A 12363-nucleotide genomic window follows, 5' to 3' on the forward strand; every position below is an offset into this window, starting at 1 on the left:
CCTCTTCCCCTTCCTTCATTTTGGTGCTCTCTTATTCTTACAAGCTCCTCCATTCCTGCTGCTCCTCACTTTTCCTCTAGCCACAGCTCAAAATCATTACAAAACAAGTAGCTAACAAAGCTGGGCTAATTCTTCACCGTGTTCATTTGCTTCATGTTACTTTCACAGCATGTAGAGTGCTGCAAGACAAAGGCATCAAATAAGTTAACTCTTGCCAGCCTCAGCAATGGCTCCATTTGAGTGTGGTGCAGAAGGGCAGCTGGGTTCACTGAATTATTTTTCTCCTCAAAGGGGGAGGGATGAATTCCACTCTCAGAATAGGTTAGATAACATCTGGCAGGTATAGTTAATCCTGCCCTGGCCTGGGGGTCATGGACTTCACTAGACAACCTCCTGAGCTCTATGTTTATGATTCTATAGGATACATGTTGGCACTCACTGGCTCAGGCCAGCTGGAAAAAACACAGCAGCTGATTCCCACCATTTTTTTTTTTAAGTTGGGCCATGTTTCTGTTTTTATGAAGTCCTGGATTCAGCCTTTCACCCACCTTTCAATCTCACTCCTAATCTCCGAGCTAGCGAGCCCACAGTAGTTCAACCTTTTGCATGCCTGCAGTTTGCTTTCCATTTTTCCAGTCATCACCTTTCAGACACTAACAAATTCACTTCGCAATAGCTGTTAGGGAAGATCAGTCTCACCCCCATTTTACAGATGGGGAAACTGATGACAGGAGAGGGAGGGAAGGGAACTTTCTCAAGGTCACACAATGTCAGCATCAGAGCCAAGAGTAGAACCCAGCAATCCTGCCTCTCAATCCTTTGCTTGGTTTGTTAGGCCACACACTATCTGACTGCCAGCCACGTACACACTCTCAAAGGATGTGAATATCTGCAGGATTCAGAAAGATACAGAGAGTGTCATTTTTATTCCTGACTGCACAATATATAGTATAAAATCAAATAGTCCACTAGATGGTGCTTGCTGGACAATGATCTGGTCTGATAGGTTTATACTGAGTGGCTCCCCTTCTCTTCTCTTGTTCTAAGCCCAAAACAGCGGCACCATTTGATTATGTACTTTGTCAGTGACAGTTATTAATATAAAGGGATCTGGAAAGATGCTTTAAGGGCAATGAAAAAGACCTCTTGTGCCTGGAGGATAGAAAATGCTAAATCCAAGACTAGGATGAGCTGGGAAAGGTGGCAATGCCTTTCTTTGCACTTCAGACTGTGCTTCTGTGTAAGCTGCAGATCAGGAGTGCACAAAGTTTGTGACAAAGAGGGCCACATCAGCAACTTGCCAGCTCCCTAAAGGCAGGCCCAAGTTTGTATTTATATACACCTCTACCTCGATAGAACACTGTCCTCGGGAGCCAAAAAATCTTACCACGTTATAGGTGAAACTGCGTTATATCAAACTTGCTTTGATCCGCCGGAGTGCGCAGCCCCGCCCCCCCCCCGGAGCACTGCTTTACCGCGTTATATCCGAATTTGTGTTATATCAGGTCGCATTATATCGGGGTAGAGGTGTACCTGTAATACAGCATGCACAGCCTCAAGGCTGCGGGCTGGATCTCTCTTGGTAGTTGAGTAGAAATTGACTGCTGCTTGAGTTTCCCTGTCATAAACGCTAGAGATGAACAGCTGTTTCTGTTAAGTCTTCCCATCTCCGGCTGCACTTTGCAAGCCCTTGCTATAGAGAGAGAATCTCTTCCGTGATTGTTTCATGAGACTGAAGAGGATAAAGGAGCAAGGGCAGCAATAGCCCTTCCTAACCCCCAGCTCTTCCCTCTTGTGGGACACAATGCACTGCGAAATGCTGATTCATTTTAACTCTTTTAACCTCCCCCAATAAATGGTTTTTAAAAGAAATCTGGCTCATTTAAAAATCTATTTGTGGAGGCCAGACCCACCTTGCACGTCACCCCATAGACAATGCCTGTGGGGAATGAGGTGGGGAGCTCCTGTTAAATGCTCTAAAGCAGGGGCACAGTTCACCAAATGTCTCAGTCCCCCTCCAGCCACCCCTCTCCCCAGAGGGTTAATTCTACATTTGTAGCATTAGGGGCAAAGTCGGGATCAAAAGAAGCTGGAGATGGGAAAGCCCCATGGGGACCGGTCTCTGAAAATGCCCTAGCAAAATGTGCAGGTCTGTCCTTTCATGCATTCCAAGCCTAGCCCTTGTGCACACAAACCAGCAGCTAGACACAATTTGTTACAAGGTTTTCACATGTGCAAACGTGCACCAGCACATTTTGCACGTGCATCTTGTGTGGGCACAGATTTAGTTCCCCTCAGTGATTGAGCTCATCCTCCCAGCCCATCCAGCATTTATTTTATTTTCCCAGACTTTAGTCAGTCTAATCTTAAATGGTGCTTCTAGCATTTTTCTTGGGAGACTGTTTCAGTGGTACAGATGACAGAGCACACTGTCAGGAAGCGTTGCTAGATATGAAGCCAAATAGTGAGGCATATAGGCCCTGATTCCAGAACTCTGTGTTTGTTATCATGTGAATGTGCACAACCAATCTGTATATCCACATACAGTGAAAGTACTCGAAGTCAAAATAATTGCACCTACAGAAGGCCCTTAGATGTCTAGCCAGACATTGACATGAGCATTGACTCTAACTGCATGCACAATTACAATAATTGCATATGAAAGGCATGTTCCCAATTCTGGAAATTTGAGCCATCACTTCTGTAAATAATTGTAACCCACATTTGTGAGCTCTTTGGGGCAAGGACTGTCTTTTTGTTCTGTGCTGGTACACCACCTAGCACATTGGGATCCCTAGGTATTACCGCAATACAAATAAATCGTAATAATTAATTAATAGTTAATCGGAACATACAGAAACATGAGACCATTTGACGAATCCTTGCTTCTTTGTTCCATACAGGGCTGTAGGTAGGAAAGCACCTGCTGGACATTTTACAGACCGCATTTATTTATGAATCAGTTTATTCAATATCTATCAAATATAAAGTGATCCAAATGTTAGTATCAATTGCCAAAACATTCCTAATGAGATGAGGGGTTTGGAGTTGCATGTGGACTCCTGAGTGGGTAGCACAGGTAGCAAGGACTGTTTCTGCTCTGTTCCAATGAAACAATGCATGCCCAGTGTAGTATGTTTCAGTGGAAGCCCTGGCCTGAGTGTAAACGGGCTGTGATTTAACACACACAATCCCCTGCTTTTGTAAAATCAGACCTGATTCTGATTCTGCTGCCTGGCGTCCCCCACCTAATACCGAGCGTGTAATGAAATTCAGTCCACTTGCTTGAGTAATGATGCTGTTTCCATGAGCCCATGTGATGCTTGGATAGTGCAGCTGCTGCTGCTCTCTCCTTCCCCTGTTCTTCCAATCTCAGGCTGTCATGGCGACTCCCAACAATGCTACTCCCACCAACTGCAGCTGGTGGCCCATTTCAGCTCTTGAGAATGATGCAGGGAAATCTGCGGAGGTTGAGGACAGCCAGGACCCAACAGACCCCGCTCTCAGATCCAAGGATAGGCTGGTTTTGTATCACTGGACCCAGTCTTTCAGCTCACAAAAGGTAAATGCTGTGCTGAATTCCCAGGGAAGAATCACCTCCAATATCCAGGGCATATCCCTGACTTGGGAGAAGAGCTTGGATGGGTGTTTTGTGGGATGAGTAGATTGGCTATTCAGAGATGCATAGGGGTGCAGCTGGCAACCAGAATATCTAAATAGCGGTGTGTTTTGTGCCTGTATTTCTGTATTTTGACAGACTCTGTCTGGGGTGGCGGGGGGGGGGGGGGTTTCACTGTAATTCTGCCTTTGCTCTGGGGTCAGATTTTGTACTGGGAGATGTTTCTGATTTATGATCCTGCTACATCTAACACCTGAATCTCACCTGCGAGGGAGAAGGGTAGACAAAGACAATTGCATTGAAATATTGGCTAGCTAGGATTCTCCTGGTGTTGGGGGAGGGGACGGTAGCCATATGTACAATGGTCACCATTAAGTCCTATACATCCTGGTACAGAATTGTATCCATGGATTTGAAAAGCGGACTCAGCACTGTGCCAAACAATGCATTTGCTCCTGATGCTGCAGCAATGCTACTGAAATCCTGTTCCCTCGACTCTCTGAGTCAGTTCAGAGCTGCCATGCACGGATTTTAGTAACAAATAACAATCAATCATATTCTCCAGTCAATAGTGAATGTTCTATTCTGCAGCTCAGGATAGCAGCCAGCGTTCAACAAACCTGACCTTATTTTCTTAGTCACCAACAGCCCCAGTTGTTCTCCTTACATTCATTATATATGTGAGCTGAATTATTCATAGTGGAGAAGGTGAACATAAAGTTTTCAAGCTGCAAGGGCCCTGGGTTCCCATGAGAGCAGAATGTTCTCCCTTCACCCCAAGCACATTCAGTGAGGCTGTGGGGGGAAGTAAGGAGGGGGGAGGACGGGTTTGGGTGTGTGCACAGAGAAATCCTAGGGCACACAGTGCAGCCAGATGTCTACAAATGTTGAGTCCTTTCTTCCCTCTCTTCTAACTACGGTGTTTATTCTGCATTAGCAGAGCTGAGTCTTTAGGGTAAACAATCTGACTCCCATCTTTCCTTCCTTCCCTGCATTGCAATGTCTCCTTTGGGAGGTTGCTATTTCTATCTTTATCTATTGCTTTTCTCATTTGTTTCCCAGCATTGGGAGGGAAACAGTTAACCAGCCACTCACACAAGATTTTCTACAACCAATCCAGGCCTAACCCTACCTCTGCCAGAACCACTCCATGAACACTATAGGGCATATTTAAAGTCACAGTGCACAATCTCATATTATTTATTGAAATCCCAATCTGATTTTTTTTAAAGTCACTTGCAAAGAAATAACACCCTGAAACATGTTCACTGTAACTAGGGATTAACTAGCAAGACAACCTGCTAAATATTACAGTGCATAGTACTGTACATGTAAGTGTAATGGACACAGCATGCTGGAGAAAGCAAATCCATGCCAGGTATCTAAATATCCTTCAAACCCTCTTTCTGGTAGGAAATTTCCTTTATGTTAGAGGTGTTGTTAAAAGTCCTCTAGGAGTAAAGCTGTTTCCAATCCCCTGTCTCCCTGATTAATTACACAGGTCAATCATCTTGCTGCCAAGGTTGTTGAATATTGACTAATTGGGTGGGATTCCAGGGGCAAACCCTAAGACATGGGGAGCATCTGCTGACCCCTGATTTGGCCCTCATTGCTGCAAAGTAGGCTTTTAATTTGAAAAGGTTTCTTCCTTCAATCAAGGTGTCTGGCACTATACAAAACTTCAAATTTCTGGGCAGCTGCCTGATGATAGAAGTACTCTGACATGCTCCGCACAGCCAGGCCACCTGATCTAGCACCATGCAAGGAAACACCTGGGGTTCCTTGTTCTAGGTTTGGGTCCAGCCTCCCCATTCAGCACCATGGCCAGAGCATAAGACCGTCTCCTACAGAAACAAGCTGGGGAAGATGGGGAGGGAAGCAGGGTAACTTGCACAAGCCAAAGAACCAGATTCACTCCTGTATAACCCAGCTGGGTTAGTTACACCAGGTATACATTTGGCCCAGTGTTTCTAAACCAGGCCTTGGACCTTCTGCCGTTAATTGATGGTCCCTCTCAGACCTCAGGGGTGAGTTTGTGGCCTATTGATGTCAATGGCAAAGCACCCCTGGACTTCAGTGGAGCCAGGATTTCACCCTAGGTCTCTAGGATGCAGATGTATTGTCAGTGGCTCTTATACAGCTGTGCACATCTGGAACCCAGACCTATGATTTTTCCAAAGAAATAGTCTAGCTAGGCAAGGTCGCTGGATCTGGTGGCCGAATCCCTTGCAGGCTATTACAGGCAGTTTCTCAGCAGCTGACATGGAGATTCAGGGGACTGCTTTGATTAGTGAGCACTTCGCAGCTTGGTTATCAGTTCACATCCAACCCAGGTCAGTTGTAACCCAAAGTAATTACTTCCGACAGCTCTTTGGTGTCGCTTGTATGAAACGAGTTGGTGGGTCTTAGTCCAGTTCCTAGCAGATCAGGTTTCTATGTGATAAAAATTGCCATAGCAATTAGTCTGAACACCCTCCTTCTTGGCAGCCTCAACTGAGAGTTCAAGCACTGAATAAGCCTGATAGAATGAATTCTTCTCTTAGCCTAGATGCAGTTCCTGACCTGTAGTCAGGGTGGAGCTACACTGGTGGAGGGCGCTGTGTGTGGGAAGGCTGCCCTGCTGCTGTGCGTGCTGTACGTGTTCTGTGACTAGAGGAGATCCATCTCCAGGGCTGTCGAGTTTGCTGCTTGCATCAGAACCAAAATGCACCAAAGGTTATTTCGTAGAGAGAGGCTTGTCCCAGCACGCCAGTGCTTGTTATCATAAGAATCCTCTTCCACTCCGGGCTCTGAAATGGAGTCTGAGCTCATGGTGGCTCTCTCTTAGCTTGAGTGGAAGCCTCCTCCACATCCAGGGAGGAAGCATGGTCTAATGGTTAATGGACAACTCTGGGAGTAGAAGCCTTAGAGTCCATTTGTGATTTTGGCACTTATTCACTGGGTGACCTTGGGCAAGTCACTTCCCCACTCCAGGCCTCAATTCCCCATCTGCAAAACGAGGATAATCGCACCCACCGACCTATGGGCCTGTGAGGTTTCATTCCTTAATGTTTAGAAGATGCTCTGAGAGCTTGGGATGGGAAGTGCTACAGAAACACAAAGCACCTGATGACTATTGTCAGGTAATGATGGGTAGCAGATTGCTGTGCCAGGGATGCAGTGGGCACAATTGGCACCGTACCTGCTGGACCTGTGTGATGACCCCTGCTGCAAGCTCTGCTTCTCTTGTCAGCTCTAGACCAGACCACTGGCTTCTCAATGGCTCATTGATTAGAAAAGGGGAATGGGGCAATTGTCCTCAGTGGAAGGACCGGTTAGCCCAGCACTGTCCCTTCTGGGTTTAATTCCCTTTCAGCAACACAGGGGCAGAGAGAGAGGAATCTGAAAATGAGATCCAGTAGCTCTGTATGTGCACCATCTGGGCAGATGGGAGCAATATGGTGCCTTCCATCACCCTAAGACAAGCATTTGAACTGTACTAGGTATGGCAGTGTTTTCTCTCTGGCAGCTTTAGGAAGATTTCCAGAGGTGACTGTCTGTACCTTAAAGAGAAACACATAAGGAGCAGCGAAAGATGGAGAAGCCGGACAAAGGGTCTGAGTCGTGCTCCCCAGGAGTGAAACTGCTGAGTAGTGTGGGTGGTGTAGAAATGTGCAGTATGTCTTCCTGTCCTGTCTCAGCAGATCCCAGTGTTGGAAGGGAGGGGGGACTAGATTGGCAGATCAAAACACCACTCTCACAGTGCGACTGATAATCGGGTGATAAAACCGTAAATCCAATCACACAGAAGCTTAAGGGCTTTATAAGCATTCACTGGCCTTTACCAGCTGATAGTGATAAGTCAGGACACAGTCTGAGCTAAAACACAGAGATCTGATTAGTCCAAACCTTTTGCTCCAAGGAGTGCAAGCAGTGCATGGCTGAACATCAGCCAGATGCTTTGCTTTAACACACACGGGTATCTGCCACCCTCACAGAGAAGCACACAGAAATGTGCACACTCACTGAGACAAGGCCTGTTACGCAGATACACACACAAGCACACTAATTGCCACACTGACAAATGCACGGTATTTTGATTAAAAAACTAGAATATAAAATTAACATGGCACACAATAAATGGATTAAAAACTGGCTAACTGATAGGTCTCAAAATATAATTGTAAACAGGGAGTTGTAATCAAGCAGGTGTGTTTCCAGTGAGGTTCCACAGGGATCGGTTTTTGGCCCTATTCTATTTAACATTTTTATCAATGACCAGGAAGAAAACATAAAATCATCAGAACTAATTAGTCTTGGCTCCCAGTTCCCTGCTCTAACCATGTAGCAGGAGCATTCACAAAGCCAGACCCTTCTATAATGCAAAATGTCTCTAGCAACGAGGGCCAGGAGAAAGGAAAGAGAGAAGCTACAGGCTACAGGATACGAGGGACCTTTATGTACAGCATCTTCATACAAAGCATATCACCCCAAATCCTTCACAAGGATAAATAATAGGAGTCAGGGAGCGAACAGAGGCAAAGGAGGAAGGAGATGCAAGGTGGAGGGATGGATGGAGACTGTCTCACAGAGCAGGAGCTGTGGAGTATAAGGCTCTCTGACCGCATGGAGGGACAGAGAGAAACGCTAGTGCTAGGAAAACAAAGGGAATGGGAAGGGGATTGCAATACGTGGCAGGATTCTCTCTGTTGGACATTTGCATTCTCCTCTCCCCATGACACTCCCCTCTGCTTTTGGAACCAGAAATATTCCCAAGGGAGCACTGACTGGCAGGAGCGAGGAAAATAGCGAGCCTTCCCCTGCTGTGGCAACGATACTCCATGTATAAGTGACTTCAGCCACTTCGGCATGTAAGGGAGGTGCCCGACAATCACCTGATACTGTCCTATCCTAGATTTGCAATGTGGGCATCATGATGTGTCATTGTGTCTCAGGGATATCGTGTTCAGAGGTGCCATTGTGATGAAACATAATGGCACAAGAGGAGGACAGCATGCTGAGATTACTGCTGTCTCTGATCAGCCCGTGATGCCAACTGCCATCACTCATTACATTTTCAAATGAGCACCTTCACACTTTCTCCCAAGCTGCCCCTCATGCCTACGAGAAGCTCCCCATAAACTTCCACAAATCCAACTCATTATCCACCTTCAAAACCCTCCTTACAGCTCTCCTTCGCTGCCAGGCCTACAAAACACTTGGCTGCTAGTGTGCAGAGACTACTGCCTATCGTGCTGGTCAATATGGTCTCATTGTTTCCTTTCCCCCATTGGTCTGTATTCATCTGTTGTCTGGTCTTATATTTAGATTGTAAGCTCTTTGGGGAAGGGGCTGTCTGTTCTGTGTTGTACAGCACCTAGAACAACAGGGTCCTGCTCCATGATGGCTGGTCCCAGAAATTATAATATAAATAATAAGTTTCTGTGACAAAATATCTCCTCTGCCTTCTACCTCCTTCTTGGCTGCTGGGAGAGATGCCAGAGACTCTGGTATGTTGGGCTTAGGGCTCCTCCTGATGTCCTACTACATAGTACAGGTCAGGTGGCTCGAGGAATAATCCCAGGATGGGCACTCTACTGAATGCCCTTTGGTAAGAGGAGCTCCAATCAGCCCTGTGAACTCTACAATGCAACACAGGGCCCCAAAGAGCCACAAGTGGCTGAGCATCACTGTCCAGTAGATCTTGTGGGTATGGGAGACCATATGCAGTGCCCGGTGGGCAGCAATGAGACTTCTCTGCCCTTGCTTCCTGCTGTAGGTCCGCCTGGTCATCGCGGAGAAGGGGCTGCCATGCGAGGAGCGGGATGTCAGCATGCCCCTGACTGAGCACAAAGAGCCCTGGTTCATGCGTCTCAACCTCGGGGAGGAGGTGCCCGTGATTATCCACGGAGACAACATCATCAGCGACTACAACCAGATCATTGACTACATGGAGAAGAACTTCACAGGAGGTAAGGAGGGGTGGGTCAAAATTCATCATCAAAATGGGGTTTTGATGGAAAATTGGATTTCGGCTTAAGGAAACTGTTGGTGAAAAGGAAATGGGTTTTAGCTCACGAAAGCTTATGCTCAAATAAATTTGTTAGTCTCTAAGGTGCCACAAGTACTCCTCGTTCTTTTTGTTGGTGAAAAGTGTCTGCTCTTCAAGGAAAAGTTCAGCTTTTCTTTGACAACCAAACATTCCAAAACCAAAAAGCTTACAGCCGAAACTTAAAACTTGCAGTTGAAAACCAAACATTGCAATTTGGAAATGTCACCACAGTGCCTCATGGGAGTTGTAGTTCATGCCCCTCATGTCCCCATTCTCCTTTATGAGCCAGGCTCCCCAGCAGGACTACAGTTTTTGTATTTGGTTTGAGTTTTGGGCTGTGTTCCAGGCCTCTTCACCATCCCCAGCTGTGACAACTCTATTATTTCTATACATTGTCATTATGAGAGTGCATGTGCAGAGATGTGGTGAAACTGGAACCACTTATTCAACTCTCCACCTCAACAACCTTTATGAGTTTGGATAAAATAGGGCCTAGCTCTGATCCAGCCAGGGCCAATGAGGTTTGGCAAAATCAATGCCAGTTGTGTTTTTTGCTCAACCTCTGCTTAGACCTAATAGTCCTGCAGAGTTTTGCCACCTAGTGGGATGTCACACTGTCTGATGCGAAGCTTTCATAGCCTGCCAAAAGCAGCTTGCTCTGGTGTCCTGGCCAGTAGCACCGGGCTCTGACGTTCCTCTCCCTGGAATGTGCCTGGGAAGGGCTTTGCTGGTGCTTTTAGTGCACAGGGGCTGAGCTGGTGAGTGACTGCAGTCAGAGAACAGGCTGGTATATTGCCAGTTTGGAGGGGATGGCAGCTGTTAAGGAGGGCTGGAGGGGAGATGTTTATATTTGGTGTTACGTGAATGCAGTGCTAGTGAGTAGCACAGAATTGCCAGCTCTGGGGATTGAATCCCTTTATTTATCCAGAGCAAAGGCAGCCTGGTTAGTGGCAGGGCGAGCTCCCGCACACTGCCCTGCCCTGGTGCTTCACCCAACAGGTGCAAGGAGAGAGGGCCCGGCTCTCTCTGCTAAGGCAATGACTCACCAGTGCTTTCCTGAGCTCCCTTCATTTGTCAGAGCAGAGCTGGCCAGTTCAGGGCCGTCAGACTGGGATGAGCAAGCCGGGAGACTTCAAAGGCTTAGGAGGCAGGTTTTAACTCTGTCATCACGACACTCATCACAAAGCCTGTCACCTTAGGAATGGAGAGACTTTAAAAACCATCTTAAAATAGATTCCAAAAACAAGGGAGTCTTGGCAGATCGGCGGCTGTCCTCCTCTCCTCGGCTCCAGCACTCCCTTCTCACGCTGCTCAGAGAAGGCATTCAGCAAAAGCAGGAAGGTTCCCACTCATTCGGAGGCCTTCTTTTAGGTTTAGTTGGACAGGCTGGTCTTGCTGAATCCCCAAAGTTTCAACAAATGCATCTTAGACAAAGCAAAGGACCACTTGTCACTAACCCTCCTAGCTTCCCAGAGGTTCCTGCTTATGGACCAGGCCAGGACCCAGAGTTGGTTCAGTCTGAAAGACTCTTCTCAGACACTTGGCTCAGCGGGCTATATTCTGTTCTATTAATGCAACCCCACTGAGCTCCCCCTTACAGATGTGACTTTACATTGTCCCCATTAGGGTTGCACACATCTAGATGAGGGCAGACGACGCACATGTGGTAGCATCCTGTCACCAGCAGAAGGCATTGACCTATCCAGTGACATGGAACAGCTCCTAGAGTAATAGATAATTACAGCTCTGCCATGGTGCTGGGGCAGGGGGTGGGAAGGGGAAAAAAGTGCTCTGACCCTGGTTAGCAATTCTATTAGCCATATTAACAAGCTCTGGAATCATTTCTAGCCCATTCTGGCTTTGCTGGCAATGCCAGTTTTTAGAGGCTGATGCTGGCGAGACAAATCACTCACCCCATAAAAATGTTTCAGTCCTGGAAGTGCTTTTTATACTAAGGATAAATATCTGCAAGGCTTCATTTTGTTACAGGCTTGAAGCAGAGCCTAGCTCTGTTAGTTACCAGCCATACCCTGTGAGGTCACATATAACATGGCATCAGCAGCAATCAAGCCAATATGTGGAGTTAGTTCAGCCACCAACAGGGAGAACAGGTGCCATTCCGGTGAGCTAATGCCTCCAACACCAGCTGAAGGGAGTGGGTCCACAGCCAGAGCTGTTGCATTTCAGTGTGGTTACTGAATAGCCTTGCTTGAAGAGCTGACTATTCTGAATGCGTTGGGTTCCAGCCCGGGAAACCTCGGCATGAACTGATGCGATGCTGGCTGGGAGCCACGCGGAAGCATGCGCGCTAGGGAGTCTGTATTAGTATTATTTCATTTCATTGGTGATTGTTCTCAAATGAAAAGTCCCCATTTGTGGCTGGGATCCAGTCTCTTGTACTTGGTCCAAGGGCAGCATGAAGGTGAACGGCAAACTAGCAGCCCCATGAGGGACTTTGGCTCAACCACGTCATATTTAGAAGCTGTGAAAATCTCTCAATCTGAAAAATTCAGTGGGAAAGGGTTTAATTTGATAGAATCCCCAAAACTATCAATGGAGAGGCCTTGCTTGGTCCCACCCAGTTGATCCCTGGGAGCCAGGAATGTTCTCTATAGTGCATTTACTAGTACTTTATAGAGTCTAGATTTATATTATCCTAGGGAATAGCCAGTTCACTTATCTCTCGGGACAAGCCCTTCCCATTGTTGCTGAT

The 12363-nt window shown here is 46.8% G+C and overlaps 1 protein-coding gene across 1 annotated transcript in view; it reads left to right on the top strand.

Annotated features, from left to right (window-relative positions):
- Window positions 1-3353: 3353 nt before the first annotated feature.
- GDAP1L1 (ganglioside induced differentiation associated protein 1 like 1) overlaps window positions 3354-12363 on the top strand; it is a 31760-nt gene continuing 22750 nt past the window's right edge. The window contains exons 1-2 of the mRNA XM_034787950.1: window positions 3354-3562; window positions 9378-9570. Coding sequence (XP_034643841.1) covers window positions 3383-3562; window positions 9378-9570 — 373 coding nt within the window. The 5' untranslated portion in view covers window positions 3354-3382. The remainder of the gene's footprint in view (window positions 3563-9377; window positions 9571-12363) is intronic.

Source organism: Trachemys scripta, chromosome 12, assembly GCF_013100865.1.
Source record: "Trachemys scripta elegans isolate TJP31775 chromosome 12, CAS_Tse_1.0, whole genome shotgun sequence".
Lineage (NCBI taxonomy): Eukaryota > Metazoa > Chordata > Testudines > Emydidae > Trachemys > Trachemys scripta.